The sequence below is a fragment of the Ursus americanus genome, chromosome 25 (genome assembly GCF_024610735.1).
Source record: "Ursus americanus isolate L20-20 chromosome 25, mUrsAme1.1.p, whole genome shotgun sequence".
Taxonomy (NCBI): domain Eukaryota; kingdom Metazoa; phylum Chordata; class Mammalia; order Carnivora; family Ursidae; genus Ursus; species Ursus americanus.
Genome location: NC_142151.1, coordinates 41,290,583 through 41,311,917, shown reverse-complemented (window position 1 = coordinate 41,311,917; position 21,335 = coordinate 41,290,583). Strand labels below are relative to the sequence as shown.

Here is a 21,335-nt window from a genome sequence, read left to right as displayed (position 1 = left end):
TCTTGTTCACCCTTGAATTCACAGGACTTATGGCAAGTAGTATCAGTAAGTGGTTTTTGGATAAATGGAGGAATGAATGGATCTTCTCCAATCTTTCTGTTTTACTTAAGAGGAAACTGAGGAGCAGAAGTGCAGTGACTTGTCCAAGTTTATACACAAGTTAGAGACGAGAGTGGGATTAGAAGGCACATGGGGTGATGATTATTACGTTGCCTGGTTCCTTCAGAGAACTTGGGGCCGAGGGTGCTGTGTGGGAGGGGGACACACCACACTGACACAGTGGGGGACATTATCCTCGCCTGTGACAAGGTTCTGGTATAAATTCAGCCGCAGCAGGGGAAGGATCAGGGCAATATTCAGGGGACTCTGAAGAGAGAATAAATAACATGTATTAGGCACCCACTGTGTACAAAGCACTTCCATAGATAACAAAGATAGGAGAGGGAGAAGATAGCAGTGTTGCAGGAGAGAAAATACGCATGACAGCTCCCAGCCACTTAGTTCATGGTCCCAAGTAAATGCTCTTGAAAGCAGGCCTGGCAGGGAAGCAAGTACTGAGGAAATGTGGAACAGTGGCAAGGCGGGGGGTCTCTGAGTCAGGGTCTGAAGCGCATGAAAGGCTGGGCATGGGCACTGGTGGAAGGGGAGGGAGGGCAGTCCACGCAGGAGGTGGGGGGCGGGGTTGGTAACACTGGGCTCCCTCCCCTCCTCCTGCTTCCTGCCAGCCCTTCAGCCCCACTCTGCCTTCGGCCCATTCATTCTTCATTACCACAAACTGGTGGCTTAAAACAGCAGAAATCAGTTATTCTCACACAGTTATGGAGGCTAGAAGCCTGAAATCAAGGGGTCAGTAGGGTTGGTTCCTCTTGGAGGCCCTGAGGGAGAAGCCATTCCATGCCTGTCTTCCAGCTTCTGGTGACTGCTAGCAACCCTTGCTGTTCCTTGGCTTGTGGCTGCCCTCCAGTCTCAGCCTCTGTCTTCACACAGTCTTTTCCCCTGTGTCTCTGTGTCTTGAATCTCCCTCTCCTTTCTCTCATAAGGCTACCTGTCACGGATTTAGGGCCCATCCTAAATACAGGATGATGATCTCTCCTCCAGGTCTTTTTTTTTTTTTTTTTTAAAGATTTTATTTATTTATGTGACAGAGAGACAGCCAGCGAGAGAGGGAACACAGCAGGCGAGTGAGAGAGGAAGAAGCAGGCTCCCAGCGTAGGAGCCCGATGTGGGACTCGATCCCGGAACGCCGGGATCACGCCCTGAGCCGAAGGCAGACGCTTTAACGACTGCACTACCCAGGCGCCCCATCCAGGTCTTTAATTATATCTACAAAGACCCTATTTCTGAAAAAGGTCACATTCACAGGTACCAGGGTGTTAGGACTTATACATCTCTTTTTGGATATCACTGTACAACCCACTATACCATCCATTCCCTTCTGGCAGCTACTGTTTTAAGTGGTGGCCTCCAAGCACATCCCCCTACCCTCACCCCTGGGATGGTCCTCACACCAAGGCTCTTCATTTGCATTCCCAGGTTCCTAAATTAGGTTGGAGAAATTACAGAGCTGAGCTGACCTAACCCAGCTCATAAATATGCCATCTGCTTTCACTCAGGTCTGGCTACTCCCAGCAAACTAGTGTTTGCCCTCTTGCTGATTATATACACACACACACAAACACATGTACACACAAAGCTAAGACCCTTTCTTCCCAGCCTACTATCCTCAAATCCTCTCCAAGATCTCTGCTTTCTTTTTTGGGAAAACCTTGCCAAAAGAAGTGAGCTTTATGCTGTCCTTCAATAGCTCTATGCCCCTCTCTTTGTTAGCTCCTTTTTCTCCATACGAAAGAGGCCATGTGCTCCAGCCAAGAGACCCAGCTGAGTCCAGTCTTCCAGCCGTGCCCATCAAGAGGCAGCCATGGGAGGCAAGAGGCCATTCTGGAAGTAGATTCCTAACTTCAGCTATTCCAGCCCCCAGCCATTTGAGTTTTCCCAGTTCAGGCCCAAGATATCATGGAACATGGACAAACCATCCTTGTCCACATTCCTAATCCCCAAGACCCATGAGCATAATAAAATAGTTGCTGTTTTATGCCACTAAGTTTGAAGTAGTTTGCTTTGCAGCAACGGATAACTGGAATAGAATTTGGTCTCCGGAAGTGAGACACTGCCATAACAAAACTTAAAACATCTGGCATTGCTTTGGCGTTCCAGGTGATAGAAGATGCCTGACGGGCCTCAATGAGTCTGTTAGGGAAGACTAGAAGGGCTTCAAGGAGACTGCAGGTGGAAGTTCAAAGGAAAGTTGAGGAAAATGTACTTGGAACCTGGAGGAACAAAGACCCTTGTTGAGTCATGGTAGAAAGTCTGGCAAAACTTTTCTCTGCACTAATGTGAAAAACAGAAAAAGTACCTCATGAACTGATGGATCTGGCTAAGATTTCCAGGCAGAATGTTGCAAGTGTCACCGGGCTTATCTTGGCTTTGTATCCTAAGAAACAGATAGTGAGAGGAGAGGTAAAGAAGGAATTGTTCTGTTTTTAAGCAGAACTTGGAGGAGACGTAAAAAGCCCATGACAGTCTTTTGAGCCAGCAAAGAATTCTCAAAGTAATAAAGGGCCCCATTGCAAAAATCATATCCAGGACACTATCAGGAAAACACGGTCTCCTGGTAAAGATGAGGCCAAAAGTGTGATTACGAAGCTCTTTGTTAAGACCTCAGAAAGATCTAATATGGTGCCTCATAGAATCTTCCCAACAGACAGAGGTACTCCTAAGAGTCTTAAAGGTGTTTTTTGCACAGCCCCACTAGGGCTTCTCAAGATCTTAAAGATACTGGCCCTCAGCAGCCTCACTGAGGGCCCAGGACAGAGGAGGCCTTGCCTTAGATTTATGAGTGCAACTTGTCGAGTGAAGTTAGTAACTGTGCCCCAGTAAGATTCAGAGGAAAAACCAGAGTTTTTAAGACTTGTATTTTGGGGGAGGGTGCACTGCGGGGGCACCGTTGGTTGAGCTTCCGACTCTTGGTTTCTGCTCAGGCCGTGATCTCAGGGTCATGAGATGGAGCCCACGTCAGGCTCTGTGCTCAGCATGGAGTCTGCTCGAGAGTCTCTTCTCCCTCTACCCCTCCCCCACCCTGCTCTCTCGCTTTCTCCCTCTCTCTGTCTCTCAAATAAATAAATAAATCTAAAAAAAAAAAAAAAAAGACTTGTATTGGTAGAAGTACCACCAGCTCAACCTGAAAGGGAGAGAAATCATACAAAACGAAGAAGACTTTGGACCTTTGCCTGTCCTGCTATTATATGCTGTGTGTGTGTGTGTGTGTGTGTGTGTGTGTGTGTGTGTGTGTGTGTGTAGGTGGGTGCAGGTAAATACCTTGTCTTTAGCTCAGATTGAGAGCAGCCTTACCTAAGGAACCAAACCTGAGGAGCCTCACGTGCACACAGACTTGGTTTAGAGGTGATTCTGGACCTCAGGCCTAAGCCTGATGTTGTAGGGGAATGAAACTTTGGGGGATCTTGGGAGGGGCATGAGGCCAGAGGTTGGAATGGAGCAGTTTAAAACAACGAGCACAGTTCTTTGACTAATGGAATGTGATGGAAGGGCTATTGTGTGCATTCCATGAGTTCTCTGGCCCAGCAATTCTGGCAGAAGTCCTGGTTGACCCATATGGGCCCTCCTTGATCCAGAAGCTAGCTCGTCACTGGACCAATCCCTCTGGCACTGGGGTGGAATGCACTGAGCGACTGGTCCCAGGTCATATCTTCAGCCCTGAGCTGCACTCGTGGATGGGGGTAGGGCAAAGAAGGGATGTTTCCCCAAGGGAAAATCAGAGTATCGCTCCCAGGAGATTGATGAATGACAGATCTACCACCTTAAGACATAGAGCCTGTCCCCAGGGAAGTCAGCATAGCAGTGTGGAGATGACAGGGAAGTGACGGTCATGTGGTAAGAGCCACACTATTGTAGTTAGATGAAGAGTTAGCAAAGTCTTCTCTGAGAACTTTGAGCTGGATCTTAAAGGACGAGCAAATTTTAGTCAAGCAGGCAAGAGAGAAGAGGGCCATTCAGACAGAAGGAACAGCTTGAACAAAGGCCTGGTGTGTGTGTGGTGGTGGGGGAGGCTGGGGGGGAGCCAAAAAATTGACACTATGTGCCTCTTCTAATGTGATGTACTAACAAGGACACATTCTGCTCCTGTAATTTCTACCAAAAAAAATCTCAAAGCCTGAGTCTTACGAGAAAACACTAGACAAAACCAAATTGAGGGATATGCCACAAGCTAACTGGCTTAGATTCCTTAAAAATGTTCTGAAACGAATAGGTGATGGGGATTAAAGAGTACACTTATGAGGAGCCCAGAATAATGTAGAGTTGTTGAATCGCTATATTGTACACCTGAAACTAATATAACACTGTATTTAACTATACTGAAATTAAAATTAAAAACTTAGTACAAAAGATCTAAAATTTAAAAAAATGTTCTGAAATGTGGGCTTTTGAGGTTATCTCCAAAGGAGGCTATACCCACAGTTGCATTTCAGTGAGTAATATTTTAAAAGTTCATTTGTTTAATGTTAAATATTAGATATATATAGATACACACATATATTTTATGTATACTTATGAATAAGAAAAAATCTAGATGGATCTCCATTAAAATGTTAATTGTGGTTATCTCTAGGTGGTGAATAAGAGTTCAGGTTTTTTCTTGTGGTTTATCTAGATCTATTTTTTCTATACTGAAAAATTACATAACTTGTGTAATGAAGTATACTTCAAAAAAAATTCAAAGAATTTTGAATTTTGATGCCTGGATGGCTTAGTCAGTTAAGCGGTTGACTCTTGATTTTGGCTCAGGTCAGGATCTCAGGGTCATGATCTCAGAGTCCTGGGATAGAGCTCCAGGTCAGGCTCTGCCCTCAGGAGGGTGTCCGCTTGAAGATCCTCTCCCTCTCCCTCTGCACCCCCCCAAATACATAAATAAATCTTTTTTTAAAATTCAAAGAATTGGGGCACCTGGATGGCTCAGATGATTAAGCGTCTGCCTTCAGCTCAGGTCATGATCCCTGGGTCCTGGGATGGGGCACTGTGTCAGGCTCTCTGCTTGGTAGGGAGCCTGCTTTTCCCTCTCCCTCTGCCGGCCACTCCCCCTGCTTGTGTGTTTTCTCTCTCTCTCAAATAAATAAAATCTTTTTTTAGAAAAATTTAAAAATAATAAAAAATTTGAAGAACAGAAAAAAGAGGGAAAGAAAGAGGGAAGGATGATTGGAAAGAAGGAACGGAGAAAGGGAAGGCAGATGGGAAGAAAACTGGCAGTATGACAGTTACCAAGTATCACCTACTTGGTGCATTGAGTATCCTTTCCTAGCCTTTTTTTGGGGGGGGTCCTCTTTGTAAAACTGTACATTGTTGAGAACCTATTCCTTCTTCATAAAACAAGCATTCATTCAGTTAGGTGACATTTATTTAGCTGCCAGCACTGTGTCAGATGCTGGCGATACAAAACACAGGACATGGTCACTTCCTTCAGTAAGTTCAGAATAAATAAAAAATTGCAATCTTGTATGATAAAGGCAGTAAAGACACATATCTAGGTAGAGGGAGGGAAATACTCTTTCTGAAGAAGAGTGGGTGGTGATGTCTCACCAAAGAGGACACACATGAGCTGGGTCTCAGGAAAGTAGGAATTGCCGGGGGCAGCAGAGGGGGAGGGTAGATTCCAGCACAGGGAACAGCCTGTGCAAGGACATGGAGCTCCCACCCCGAACACTAGGGACTATGAGTGGTTCAGCATGGCTGCAAAGGTTGGGAGTGGGTAGAGGAGATGAAGCTGAAGAAACGGACCTCATGGATCATCTTAGGCACTCAAAACATTGCCCATGGGCCAGCAACCTTGGCATCCCCTGGGAGCCTGTCAGAAATGCAGACCTCAGGGTTGCCTGGGTGGCTTAGTCAGTTAAGTGGTTAAGCATCTGACTCTTGATTTCGGCTCAGAAAGTGATCTTGCAGTAGTGAGAGGGGGCCCCAGGTCAGGCTCCATGCTGAGCGTGGAGCCTGCTTGAGATTCTCTCTCTCCTCTCCCTCTGCCCCTCCCCCTTCACACTCATGCAAGCACATGCACACACACACACACACACACACTCTCTCTCTCTCTCTAAAAGAAAAAGAGGGGGGAAAAAGAAAGAAAGAAAGAAATGCAGACCCCAGACCTCCTGAATCAGAACCTGCATTTTAACAAGAGGTTCAGGTGAATCATTTGCATATTCATGTTGCAGAAGCCCTATATAAGGACTTTGGATTTCATTCTCTAGGCACCAGGGAGCCTGACAGTCAGATCTGTCTTCCCTTCATGTCCTTAACAGGGGAGGAGGGGTGGTTCTTCACCTTCTCTTCCTAGTTTCTTCACCAGCGACCCTGCCTCCACTAATGCCAAAGCACCCCAGGCCTCCACCCTCTGTTCCCTTCACAGACCTTGCCTCAGCCACATTGTCCTAAACACACCTTACAAAACCCTTGACTGTAGGGAGCCCCTTGGATTTGAAAGACGGTAAATGAAAAGGTAGGATTCTATGATTCTGTGAAAGAATGCTTTGCACAGCACCGTGACCTTATGAAACTCATTATGCCCAAGCAGCAGAACACGCTGAAAATGTACGTAGGTTCAAATAACATTTAGAAAAATTTACAGGTGCTAAGTTCATAGTGCGTTGAGAAGGGGAGCTGGGGATGCTTAGAAACATCATTCCTGACCTTTTCTTTGTAATAATCTGTGTTGTTTTTTTTCTTTCTGACTATAAAAACTAATATATGCACATTATTGAAAGCATGGGAAACACATTAGCTTGAAGAAGAAAATAAAAGGGCAGTCAGAGGGAAAAACAGAAAGTATTCAAAACAAACTGGGAGAGAGAGAGATGGAAATCAGGGCATGCAAACACACACACACACACACACACACACACACACACACACACCCTCTTCCTCTTCCACCCACTTCCTGGGTTCTTCGGCTTTGGTTCTATCAATAATTATGAACTGATCAGCACTGAATATTTACATATTAAGACTGTAAGCCCTGTCGACCACGGGACTATGTAGTATAGGGTGATTACTTTTCCTTTCTTGCACAACGTTTTGCTTTTCTGGAGATGAATCAGTTATTGTTGCTAGTTGTTTGTACATTTACTTTCCTACGTCCTTATTAATTATTTTTCTTCACCACCTTAAGTGGGTAAGTATCCTCCCAATATGTTCAAAAATATTAGATGCTCTATCAATTTCATCTTGCTGACACCATATCGTCTTTCCACATCCTCTGACCTCTCTAGCCTGCGCTGGTTGCTCTGAAGCGATGTTGTGCAGCTATCTCCCCACATCTCTCTCCTGGGGAGTCCCCTTCGTGCTCCTCTGTTGGAAACTAGCATTCTAGATTCCACGAACTTCCCTTTCTCAGGTTTTCTACTCGTTTTGGTGGAAAACCTCTCCCAACAACTTCCTGAGAAAGCGTTAATGGGACATAGTACTTTCGGCCTCTCGCATGTCTAGAAGTGTCTTCATTTTGCGTTCACAGTGAATCATCTGACTGTGTATCCAATGAAAGGTTGGAAATAACTTCTCCTTCAGAATTTCTGTCTGTCCAATAAATAAAGAAAATCTTAAAAAAAAAAAACCTTTTCGTTTTGAAATACTTCTATGTGCAGCGAGGTCCCATTCAATCAACTTTTATGATTACAGTGCACTACCCAAACTGGGACATTAACATTGGTGTGTGTGTATACCGTTCTGTGACATTTTATCACACACGTACAGCCACGTAAGTAACACTGCAATCAAGACACAGAAGTCTTCCCTGAGCTATCCCTTTATGGTCACATCCACCCCTACCATTCCTAACCCTGGCAACCACTAATCTGGTTTCCATCTTCTATAGTTTTCTTTCCTTTTGAAAATGTTATATAATGGAATCATATAATTTTTATCTTGGCGGGATTTTTTTTCACACAGCATCATGTCTTTGACATCCATCTGAGCTGCTGCACGTATCAGCAGTTCGTTCTTTTTTATTGCTGAGTAGCAGTCCATGCTGCAGCTGGGCCACAGTTCATTCGACCATTCACCTAGTAAAGGACACTTTGGCTGTTTCCAATTGTTGGCAATTACAAATAAAGCCCAGGGGTGCCTGGGTGGCTCAGTCGGTTAAGTGTCTGCCTTCAGCTCAGGTCACGATCTTGGGGTCCTGGGATCAAGCCCCACATGGGGCTCCCTGCTCAGTGGAGTCTGCTTCTCCCTCTCCCTCTGCCCCTCCCCCATTCATTCTCTGTCTCTCTCTCCCTCAAATAAATAAAATCTTAAAAAAAAAAAAAACCAAAAACAAAGCCCTATGAACATTCATGTAAAGGTTTTGTGTGGATATAAATTTTCATTTCTCTAGTATAAGTGCCCAGACGTGTGATGGCTTGGGTCATATGGTGTTTGTTCAATTTTTTTCTTTTTTATTTATTTATTTTTTTTTTTTAAGATTTTTTTATTTATTCATTTGACAGAGAAAGAGACAGCCAGTGAGAGAGAGGGAACACAAGCAAGGGGAAGTGGGAGAGGAAGAAGCAGGCTCCCAGCGGAGGAGCCTGATGTGGGGCTCGATCCCAGAACACCGGGATCACGCCCTGAGCCGAAGGCAGACGCTCAACGACTGAGCCACCCAGGGGCCCCACAATTTTTTTCTTTTTTAAACAGATTTATTAAGATATAATTTACATAACATAGAGTTCACCCATTTAAAATGTACAATGTAATATTTTTTAGTATATTTAAAGCCCTTCCCCACTTCCCCACTGACCCACAATGGACTGGGACAACGAGGGAGAAATAAACCTTTATTATGGTAAGGCACTGAGATTTGGGGGTTATTTAGCCTGCCCTAATTTGGCTCCATCTTTGGAGAAACTGCCTTTACCTCCTGGACCTCAGTTTCCTCATCAGAAAATGAGGGGTTCAAAATAGGGGTTCTCTTGGTTGCGTTTCAGCTATAACACTCCATTTATAAATTGTATGGTTATTGTTTACAAGTGGTTTAAAATTCTGCAAGGACTAATCGTAGAATTTCTCAACTACAATGAGTAAGTTCTCCATTTACAGATGGGTTGGGTTCCAAAAGTCCAGGCAGGAGTCCCTTGTTGGAACATTGTTTCTGTGAGAAAATAGATTTGATATTTCCAAACACACAGACTCCTGCTCACCCCTCAGTTCTGAGGCCCTGTGATCCCCAGATGCAGGCAGTGAGTGGGGTGGAAGAGCAGGGACTGAGCAGAGGCTCTAAGACATGATTTGAAAGGGAAGGAAGGGAGAGTAAAATGGACTAGACCACGGGCCAGGACGTCAGCTGCACAAGGTTCCTTAGGAAGCCACAGAAACCGTTATACATGTCAGTTGTTCCTGACTTGGATTATTTCCAATTCTATACACACCTCCTCATTTTAACTGTTCTTGGGTATATGTTCTGTGCAGGGCAGAGATGAATGTTTCATGGAGCTACTGAAGCTCAAGCTTCAGGGTCCTCATTCACACATAGAACACTTCTAAGGCCCTAGAAGTGTGTCTAAAAGGTCATTGTTTTTGCAAAAATTTGAAAAAAATAAGGTGTTTTAACTGCGGGTGGTTAAAACTTCAATTTCCACTTTGACGTCCCTTCCTTCACATTTGCCCTTGTGTTATATGGCACTGGAATGGCTACTGGCATTTTTGGAATCCAGCTAAGGGGACGTTTAGTTGGAGATGTACTCCATTTAGGATCTATTCACATGGTTTAAAATTACTTCCATGCATAGTTGAGCTTTTACCTGCTGAAGGAATAATTCTAGAAGTCTCTTATTCACCCACGTGCTGACTCACCTCATGTTATGACCTATAGGTGCAAGACCAGGGTTCAAATCAAGATCCTAACGTGTCCTACATTTAGCACCTGGTACTAGAAGTGTGCAAGAGTGGAGGAAAATAAAGCTTAGAAGATGTACAAAGCCAGAAGCTAGTCTGAAGAAAATTCTTCCAATTGTCAGCTGTGCAAAAATATAAGCAGTCTGTCCATATTGACATCTAGTCAAAATAAGTTTTGTCCTGTTGGCAATATACTCAATAACATATATATAATAGTATATCATTATAAATGTACTATACATTCTTTTCTTTTTTGATGGGAACTCTTCAAAATACAATTTCTCAGAATTCCTATCTTTATATTTTTTTGATGACACAAATTACCAATATCAAAGCAGATAATAAAAAATTCATAATATACCAATTATAATGAGGTTTTCAAAGACTAATTGGCTAGTAAATGTCAATTTGAAGAGTATATCTAAGATTAGTCTTTGTACAGGACAAATTTTAAAAGCCGACAAATGCCACAAATATCACAAAAACTCCCATAATAATTTGACAAATTAAATGCCAGTCACACTTGAATATTACTTTTTTCTTACATTTTTGGCTACATACTCTTTGATTGCTTCTTCATATGGCAATGATTTAATAATACCATTTTTTAGAGAGGACAAAAAAGATGATTCAGTCTTTTCTTAGCATGGCAGATTAAATTTTCCCTTTATTTTTTTTAAAGATCTGTTTATTGGGGGGGGGGGGAGGGAGGGAAAGGGAGAGAGAAACCCAAGCCGACTTTGCACTGAGTGTGGAGCCCAATGCAGGGCTTGATCCCATGACTCTGAGATCATGATCTGAGCCGAAACCAAGAGCTGGATGCTTAACCAGCTGCACCCCCAAATTATTTGATCGTTTAGAAAAGTCTCTTTCAGGTTCACAATTTGTTTTTGTTTTTTTTAAAGATTTTATTTATTTATTTGACAGAGAGAGACAGCCAGCGAGAGAGGGAACACAAGCAGGGGGAGTGGGAGAGGAAGAAGCAGGCTCTTAGCAGAGGAGCCTGACGTGGGGCTCAATCCCAGAACACTGGGATCACATCCTGAGCCGAAGGCAGACGCTTAACAACTGCGCCACCCAGGCGTCCCAAAGGTTCACAATTTGTTATTGGCAATGTCATGTAAATTTAGTTCCTTAGCAAATTGGGGAAAAACTTGATTAGGTTTCTTTCATCTATGAGCTAATATTCCAGAGCTTTTAAAAACGTGTAATTTGTTGTGATTTATTTTCTCACTGTAAATAAATATTCACTTTTACATGTCTTTATATTTGTAATTTAAAAAAAAATTCTTATTTAAATTCTAGTTAGTTAACATACCATGCAATAGTGGTTTCTGGAGTAGAATTCGGTGACTCATCGCTTACATACAACACCCAGGGCTCATCCCAAGGGCCATCAGTCCGTCCTTTGTCCCCATCCTCCATCTAGCCCATCCCCCACCCACCAAGCACACCCACCCCCACAACTGTATAAGCATCAGCCTCCCCAAAACCTGGTCAACTGCAGCGTAGAGCATGCTCTTGGGTCCTGCTATAGTTATTTGAGGTGTTGGGGCTGGTGCCTCAGGCCCCAAGCCCAGGAGCTGAGTACTGTCAGATCGTCTGGGCCAACCAAAAATGAAAAATGGACACAGGTTCAAAAAGTCACCAGAATGGATCAAACTAAAATGCCTCTTTATGGGCTCATCTCTGAGGTATTTTAGGTCCCCCGTAACATTACCAGACCCACCCCTATCTTTGCTTCTCAAGGATCCCAGGATTGGGAGGAGCCTGCCTCTCCCCTTCTAGGCCTGGTGACTTTTTTTCTTTTTCTGGTGAACAGGGTTTCAAAAACTCAAAAACATGCCCATGTCCTTAATGAAATCAAACACTTTACTGGCAGTAATATATACTGTGTTTAAAAAAGCAAACAAAAAGGTGTTTACAAAAGCAAGGTGATTGGCAGCTCCTTGAAAATTAAGGGTGGCCAAGGGTTTGTGCTAGCACCATCTAGTGACAAAAAGAGGTAAGTTCGGCTCACCAAAATCTGTCACAACGCTGGGGAGAGGGGCGCCTGGGTGGCTGTCCTTAAGCATCCGCCTTCGGCTCAAGTCATGATCCTGGAGTCCTGGGATCGAGCCCTGCATGGGGCTCCCTGCTCCGCTGGGAGCCTGCTTCTTCCTCTCCCACCCCCTCTGCTTGTGTTTCCTCTCTTGCTGGCTGTCTCTCTGTCAAATAAATAAAAATCTTAAAAAAAAAAAAAAAAAAGACAAACACCGGGGAGAGAAAGGGTACCAGTGCCGCTGTTCCAACCCCACCCTTTTCTGGAAGTTGTTCAGAGTACTGTGGTTTACTCAATTCCACTGTGACTTTTGGTCATTAACTTATGTCCCCAAATAGATGAGGCACAGATGGAAGTATGAAGTACAAACTGAGAGAACAAGAGACAGGGCCCATTTTAACCTCTGACAGTGCTATCTGCAGGCTCATACTTCAGTCCCTTAGAAGTTCAGCAAGCCACTGGCTTCATGTAGCAGGAGGCCCTTTAAGATGGCAGGACAGGTGGGGAGAGGTCAACACAACTCTGCTGACCCCTGGCTGAACCTGCTGGATATTCTGGGCCATCCTGGCTTCTAACTGGAAACTGCTACCTGGGCTAACCGCTTGGTTTCTCTTTACCAGCTCTGTTTTTTTCCTACCTCTGGCTCAGCCTACATTTTGCCTACCTCCATCCCACTTTGCCTGTTTCAGGTCAGCTCCTTTCTTCCTTCCATTCTAATTTTCTCAAAACAAACCTGGCTTCAGTCATCTACTTGCAGCTTCTATTGAGTTTGGTTTTGTCTTCCTAAATTTTACTTCATGTGGTAAGTACACTTAATATGAGATCTACCCTCTTACCAGATTTTTAAGTGTACAGCACAATATTGTTACCTACAGGCACAGTATTGTACAAGAGATCTCTAGGCCTTATTCATCCTGCATAACTGAAACTTGCAGCCATTGATTAGCAACTCCCCCTATCACTCTCCCCCTAGTCCCTAATAACTACCATTATATTCTTTGTTTCTATGAATTTGACTATTTTAGATATCTTACATAAGCGGGGTCACGCAGTATTTGGCCTTCCGTGACTGCCTTATTTCGCTTAGCAAAATGTCCTCAAGGTTCATCCATGTTGTCACATATGGCAGGATTTCCTTCTTTCTTAAAATGAATACTATTCCATTGTATATAATACCACATTTCTTTTACCTATTCAGCTGTTCAGGGGACATTTAAATTGTTTCCACATCTTGACTCTTATGATAGTGTCACAATGAACATGGGAGTGCTACTATCTCCTCAAGAACTTGATTTAAATTCTTTTGGATAAATACCCAGATATGGGATTGCTGGGTCATATGGTAGTTCTATTTTTAATTTTTGGAAGAATTTCCATAGAGGTTGCACCATTTTACATTCCTGACAGCGTACAAGGGTTCCACTTTCTCCACATCCTTGCCGACACTTGCCTTTGTTTTTGTTCTTCTATAATGGCTATCCCAACACGTGAGGTGTTATCTGATTGTGGTTTTGATTTACATTTCTGTGATGGTTGGTAACATTGAGCTTCTTTTTTATATACCTGTTGCTCATTTGAATGCTTTCTTTTGGAGCAACGACTATTTAAATCCTTTGCCCATTTTTAAGTTGTTATTAGTTCTTTTGCTATTGAGTTATAGGAGTTCCTTATATACTTTGGAAATTAGTTCCTTATCGGATTTATGGTTTGCAAATATTTTCTCCCATCTGTAACCTTTTCACTCTATCAATGGATTTCATCTGCACATAAGGTGTTTAGTTTGATGTAGTCTTACTTGTCTGTTTTTGCTTTTGTTGTCTATGCTTTTGGTGTCATATCCATGCAGTCATTGCCAAGATCTGTTTCCTCTTTTTTTTTCTAGCTATCATACAGTTTCAGATGTTATATTTAAGTTCTTAATCCATTTTGAGCTGATTTTTGTGTAAGATAAGTGTCCACTTTCATTATTTTGCATATGAATAGCCAGTTTTCCCAGCACCATTTATTGATACTGAGATTTCAGTCAACAAATATTTATTGAGCATCTCTGGGCCGGGCATTATGGTAGGTATAGGGGATTCAAGGCTGAGAATAACATAATGGTTCCAAGCACATCCTCTGGAACCAGACTGCCTAGGTTCAAATCCTGGTACCATCATTTCTAACTGCATGACCTTGAGCAGGTTACAAATTGGTTGCACCCCGATGTCCTCATATATAAAAAAGGGATAACTACGGTCTTTTTCTCACAGGACTGATGTGAGGATTGGAAAAATTAATATATGTAGTGGTCCTAGCCAGGCGTCTGGCACCCGATAAGCACTCTCGAGTGCGGGCTCTTAAGGCAAGGTCCTTGCCTCTCAAGGAGCTCACAATTTACAGTTGCTCCTATCCACCTGACCCACTTGGCAGTCAGGACCATCTTGGTCTTCTGACACTTCAAGTGACCCGTAGCTCCTGGCTACCTTTTCCTGGAACCGTGGGATGAACCGGGTGCAAGTTCCTATATCACAGATTCCTTGCGTGACTCTGGGTAAGTAATTTCTACCCTCTGGATCTCACTTAAGGCACTTGTAAAGGAAAGTAGCCGGACCAAAATTGATTTCCAACATCCCAACAAACTCCTTTTTTTGGATAGCTCACGTTGAAACTATGTCAGCTTGGGCAAGTCACGTAACCTCTCTGCCTTCGTTTCCTTACCTGTAAAATGGGATAATATTACTAACCATCCCCTAGGCTGTGGCGAGGGTTCAACAAAGCAACGCAAACCCTGCTGGCAGTGCTCTCCGGGTGGACGCCAACCTTCAAACCCACCTGCCTCTGTCATTCAACGCAGGCGCGCTGCCGCCCGTGCCGCTCGCAAGCCGGTTTCCGACTTCCGGTTCCGCTGGGAGCCAGAGGCCAGACTGACTAATGGCGGCGTCCACGGAACAGGCCACTGGGGGCGTTGAAGAGGCCGCGACGGAAGAGGCACCGCGAATTCTGGAACCCGGGGCAGCCCCATTTGGAAATTTCCCTCATTATTCCCGCTTCCATCCTCCAGAACAACGGCTCCGCCTCCTGCCCCCGGAGCTGCTTCGCCGGCTTTTTCCTCAGAGTTCCGAAACGAGGCCGATCCTGGGGCTCGACGTGGGGTGTAACTCTGGGGTGAGTGACGGAGGCGGGGTCGGAGGTCGGGGAGCCGGGCGGTTGGCTTCCTCCTCTTTCGCTGGGGCTTTGGTTTGGGCGTGGCATCACACCCATCACGACTTTTCAAAATGAGTTTAAAGGCGTCGCGTGGCCAACCCCGTGCTGCTGCTACCGGACCTCCAGGGTCCCGCCACCACCTGTCTTAGGAATCTTGGGGAAGAATAATTTTTAACTCCGTTCCAAATTTTTGCGTCCCCTCCCGTGCATTCGCCGCCTCACGACCAAACCTCATGTGGGAAGGGCCACCGTATTGGGGCTTCTGGCACTTGCCTCCTGTCCAGCGTGGCTGGCGACCTGGCTTCAGAGAAGGGGCTTCCGGAGACCCACCTTTGGGAGCGTAGGGTGGGGATTGGTTTACTGGGAGAGATGAGCCGGGGTGACGGAGTCATGTCTGGAATTAAGATTCGTGTGCCATATAGTGTAGGATGGACCCTGGAGCCAAGTGAATATTTACTTAAAAAGCAATACTTAAAAATTGACTGAGTACAGTGGAGAGGATTGAGAGAGAGAATGTGGATTCCTTCTGGCGGAGGAAGGCATTGCCACGTCTTCTTACCGCAATGTATTCTTAGGCGTAGAGTGATTATAGTGAAATCACATCCAGAATATGGAATGTCCCTCTGACACCTATCTGTAACTACTAGCATATCCTAGAGGAGCATTCTGACCCTATGATTGTAAACATAGGCATGTAATAAAAAGTAAGTTGCTACTGACCCTAAGTTCTTCTTTCCCCCTACACAGTGGCAACTGCTGTTTTTCATTTCTTGGGTATGCATCCTGTGTGTACTCGAGCATTTATGTATGTATAAATATTCCACCTCTTTTAGCTTTATACATAGTAGCACAGTATTTTTCACCTTTTCACTTAATAATTTGGAGGTCACTCATGTCCCTACATTCTTTTTTAGCAGCTTCAAAATTGTATGGATGTACCATAATTTGTGGGGTGCTTTATTTACATTTCTAAAACTCCCAGGCCCCACTCTTAGACCTACTGATTCAGAATCTTGGGTGATTGAGCCCTTGCGTCTGTACTTTCTTTTTTTCTTTTAAGATTTTATATATTTGACAGAGAGAGAGAGCACAAGCGGGGGGAGTGACGGGCAGAGGGAGAGGGAGAAACAGGCTCCCCCCCTGAGCAGGGAGCCAGATGTGGGGCTCCATCCCAGGACCCTGGGATTATGAACTGATTCAAAGACAGACGCTTAACTGACTAAGCCACCCCAGCACCCCTGTATTTTCTTTTTTAAGCTTCTAGGATATTCTGGGAAAGGTGAATTGAGGATGGAGAGGTTGAAGAGATGTGGAGGAGGGACTGATGTGACAAAACGAGTAGTCAAACTGGCATACCCAAGATCAGATTGGAAGAGGGAGTTAGCAAAGAAATAAGTATAGAAATGGGGAGAAAATTAAGCAGCATAGTATAGGACCTTCCTATTCAAAATGTGGTCCTTGATCTACAGCATAGGTATGACTTGGACGCTTATTAGAAATACAGAATCTCAGGGGGCGCCTGCGTGACTCCGACCACTAAGAGTCCGACTCTTGATCTCAGTTCAGGTCTTGATCTCAGAGTTGTGAGTTCAAGCCCCACATTGGGCTGCATGCTGGGTATGGAGCCTACTTACTTACTTACTTACTTAATTTAAAAAACCCTGGAAATACAGAATCTCAGTCCCCCCCCCCAATCAACTAAATCAGCATCCTTATTTTAATAAGATCCATAGGTGAGATGCATATCATTACTTGCTAATATGGATATTAAAATGTGAGAAGCCTGGTATAGAGGAAAGAACCTAATGTAGCCTAAATCATTCCATATACTAACTATGTGACATTGGACAAATCACTAGCCTCTGAATCATAATTTTTAAAATAACAGAATTTTTTGTGCACTATGCCACATATATAGAAGAGTGCATAAAACTTAAATTTACAATTTATGAATTATTATAATGTAGACACCTCTATGACAATTGTCCAGATCAAGAATAAAATATTGTCAGTGCCCCATGAGTCCCTTACATCACTTCCCCTGTTCATAATCCCCCCTCTCCACCCAAAGGGAACAGCTAGCCTGACTTTTATTATCATTTACTTGCTTTTCTTCATAGCTCACTATTTTTGTATCCCTAAACAACGTAGCTGAATCTTACCCATTTTTGAACTTCATATAAATGGAAGCTTGCCGTGTATTTTGTTTTGTGTCTTGCTTTTTTACTCAGCATTGTATATTTGTGAGAGTCATCCATGTTGATACGCTGAGCTGAATTCCTTCATTTGCAACTGCTATTTAGTATCCCATCTTAATATACCATTCATTTATCCATGCTACTGTTATTGGACATTAGGTGACTTCCAGCCACACTTTCTTCACCTGCACAAAGGGCATAAGTATTTTCCTTACAGGATTGTTGTACAGAGCAAGATGATACATAAAAATGCCTTGAAAAAATGGATTAGAACAACACAAATCTGAATTGGTTATAATGGTTATAGAAGTCAACATTAGAGAAAGGAGACGGTGGCTTGTTAAAGAGTCAAAAAGTTACGGAGATGGTGAAAATCACAAATCATTAGACTTGGCTAGAAGGAAGATCAGCAGTGACTTTTGGGAGTAATGGATGCAGAAGCAGAATAAATCTCAAGCGGGTGGGAAAGCATAAGCCAGGTAGTAAAACTGAGCTGCAGAGTGAAGGCTAAATGAGGAATCTTTGGAATCCAGACTTACCCAACCACAAGTCTGAAAAGCATATTTTACTAAGATGGCACTTGCTCTGTTCCTCACCTTCCCGTTAAGGAACACTGGTTATGCCCTTGGAACTCTTTCCTCCTCCCTGGGGTCTGAGATACCTTAAAAAAGAAAAGAGAAAAAAGTGAGTTTACCAGCATATTACTTAAGCTGGAAAAGATTGCTCTCAGCTCCGTTGCTGCATTCATTTGGCTGTAACTTTCAACCATACAACCCAATGTACCATCGAAGTCAGGAAAGTGTAGAGAGGACACGTTATAGCCTGAGACCCCTGGAGGGCGCTGAGAACCTGCTCTGTGGAAAATTTCTTGGGCAATCTCCTTAGTCTAGGAGCTTCACATCCTATACGGCCAAGAGTAAGTGACAGTCCAATGGGATGATAAGAGATAGAGGTTTTTCTTCCATTCATTGGTTGAGAGCTGCAATGACAAAGCTCTTTTGGATTTCTCTAGGATCTGAGTGTGGCTCTATACAAACACTTCCTTTCCCTACGTGATGGGGAGACCTGCTCAGATGCCTCAAGAGAACTCCATCTACTCTGCTGCGACATAGATCCAGTCCTGGTGGAGCGAGCTGAAAAAGAATGCCCTTTTCCCGATGCCCTGACCTTTATCACCCTGGACTTTATGAATCAAACGACCCGGAAAGTACTCTTGAACTCTTTCTTAAGCCAGTTTGGACGTTCGGTTTTTGACATTGGCTTCTGCATGTCAGTAACCATGTGGATTCATCTGAACCATGGGGACCATGGCCTGTGGGAGTTCCTGGCCCACCTTTCCTCCCTCTGCCGCTACCTCCTTGTGGAGCCACAGCCCTGGAAGTGTTACCGGGCAGCTGCAAGGCGTCTCCGGAAGCTGGGTCTTCATGATTTTGACCACTTCCGTTCCCTTGCCATCCGAGGTGATATGGCCAAACAGATTGTGCAGATCTTGACCCAGGACCACGGCATGGAATTAGTATGCTGCTTTGGCAACACCAGCTGGGACCGAAGTCTTCTGCTCTTCAGGGCAAAACAAACCCCAGAGACTCATCCGATTCCTGAATTACTGACAGAGGAAGGGAAAGAAAGGAACAGATTAAGATTCTGGAGACAGTGAGATGGGAGGGTGGGAAGACCAGGAAAGAGATATTGAAAGGGTGTTATACTAAGAATTAAGTTAATTTTCCTTAATTCATGATTGGAAGGCAGCCTCAAAACGTGGCGGAAGCTTTTGGCAAAATGTCCAAGACGTGCAGTTGAAAGAATCAGTATCTATTTCCTACTGTTTGAGTTGATCGTGGAAGAGAATATGTCTGTGGAGCAATGAGCTGGACTATCCAGATTGAGATGGCCTAGACAAAGTGGTCCTGGTTCTAGGATATGGAAGGGGCTGCTTTTAATGGTTAAGAGACTTAGGCCAGGCTAGCCTTAGAATGTATCAGTTCCATGGGCAATGTGAATCTAATCTGGCTTCTTCAGGCTTTTTCTGGACTTACTCATCCTGCCTTCAGGCAAAACCTCACAATACAATCTGGAATGAAGAGTCACTGGCGTGGCTAAAGGAGAGGGTTAATAAGAAAAACATCTTATCTTTCCAGAGCAGGTCAAATCTCCAACATGCCCAGGCTCAGCACAGCAGGTAACAGATACTGGCCAAAATGCACTGACTAGCGTTTATAAAATGTTTAAAAGATTTAAATTATGAACCCAATAGCCAGCTGGTACAAATGAAATTAATGAAGTGGAACTGTATAATTATATACAATAAAAGTGACTTGAGTATGATTGAGAATGCCCTGTGATTCTGGCATACGTAGGAAACTTCTGCTTTTAACCACTCTATCCAGGGAGGTTTCAGCTCGAGAAAAAGAACCTCACCCAAGCTCAAAATGGAAAACATACCAGAGAGTAAGTTAATTCAGGACTTTTTTTGTTAGCGTTCTCTGCCAAAGCATGCCAGTACGGGGGCAGGACTATGTGCAGGGAAGCAGCATAAAATGCAGTCTACGATTGGATGACTTTAGCATTAATGCTATGGGATAGGTGTCACTGATGTTTGTCAGGTTTTGACACCTGTGAGTTGAGTCCAAGGGAAAGTAGAAGATGGAGAAAGATTTGTTTGGTGGAGAGAAGATGAGAAAACAAAATATACCTAGCTAAGAAGGGAGACTAGATTGATGAGCTTCAAATTCCTTAAGATCCTATTATTTTCTGAAGTTATAGAAGGAGGAATAGGGAATAAGAGAGTCTGAACCACCAGTTAGACGTTGGACCTCTTGATGGAGAAGTTAGTAAAAGTTCCTGCTAGAGAATTTCAGCTTTATGCATGAGAGAGCAAAAACTAGCTCAGTCCCTAAGCGATAGGAGAACGGAACCTAAACCCTCATTTAGGAAAACCAATTTTTCTATTTTGCGCAGGATAATTATGTGGTTGGTGCCATTTCCAATCTCAGACTCCAGTACTACTTTTCAATCTTTTTATATTCCTGCCCCTGATCACTTTCATCCTAGTGACTCTTGTAAGACTTTTACCCTTCTGCAGGTTCTTGACTCTATCCCTGCTCCATTAAAGTAAGCAGATGACCAACCAGTGCCATTCTTGTTTGCGTGTCAGGAAGTCTTTTCTTGCCCTCAGTCTTAAACCCCTTCATCTTCCCTCCTTTTTACTTCTGAACTTTCCCAGTGAGCTTTCACCCAAATAACCTCTGCCCAAATTCCTGATCCCAACCTCTACTACCTCTCCCCAACTGCTTTATTGAGGATCCCCTTGGTGTCTCCTTGGCCTCATTAACTCCTTCCTGTCCACCTGCCAACATGCTCAGTTCTCTCTCATCTTCAAGACCACCAGCTTTTCCTCTGTTCAGTCTCCCTTCAAGTTTATTCAATCTCTCCTCACCAAACATGAGCAAAGCCTTTAAAAGAATAGACCCCACAGCCTCTGCTCTCTCATTTCCCATTTATGAATGACCCCTGAATGCCAAATCCTGAGGCTTCTTCTTCAGTCTTCCTCCTGGGTCATGGCACTATTCAGTACTATTGACCCCTTCTTTGAACTGCTCTTCCTTGGTTTCCTCACCATGCCCTTCTCCCTTTATTCTCTTCCTATCTCTTAGTTGTTCTCTACTCTTGAAGCAGTTAGTTCAAATTTTAGTTGAACTTAAGTTACCTGGAGAGTCCTGGACTCATCTCCAGAAACAGTGATTCAGGTTAGGAATGGGGCCTGGGAATCGGTTTGGTTTGATTAGATTTTGTTTTCTGTATTTTTTTTATTGTGGTAAAATGTATATGACATAAAATTTACCATTTTAACTGTTTTTAAGTGTACAATTCCGTGGCATTAAATACATTCACAATGAGGAATCGGTTTTTTGTTAAAAAAAAACCCCAGGTGACTCTGTTGCAAACCAAAATAGAGCACCGATTGCTTAGGGTTCCTT

The 21,335-nt window shown here is 43.7% G+C and overlaps 1 protein-coding gene and 1 long non-coding RNA gene across 2 annotated transcripts; one reads left to right on the top strand and one right to left on the bottom strand.

The window, feature by feature from the left end:
* Positions 1 to 130: 130 nt before the first annotated feature.
* On the bottom strand, positions 131 to 14,919 carry LOC123794766 (uncharacterized). Its single transcript, XR_006780238.2, has 4 exons — positions 14,789 to 14,919; positions 11,954 to 12,140; positions 2,414 to 2,491; positions 131 to 2,327 (listed from the first exon to the last, which is right to left on the bottom strand). It is a non-coding gene; the product is annotated as an uncharacterized LOC123794766 (long non-coding RNA).
* Positions 14,868 to 19,683, top strand: BCDIN3D (BCDIN3 domain containing RNA methyltransferase). Its single transcript, XM_045801099.2, has 2 exons — positions 14,868 to 15,121; positions 18,371 to 19,683. The coding sequence occupies exons 1-2, from the start codon at positions 14,888 to 14,890 to the stop codon at positions 19,013 to 19,015; spliced, it is 879 nt and encodes a 292-aa protein (XP_045657055.1). The 5' UTR covers positions 14,868 to 14,887; the 3' UTR covers positions 19,016 to 19,683.
* Positions 19,684 to 21,335: the final 1,652 nt, after the last annotated feature.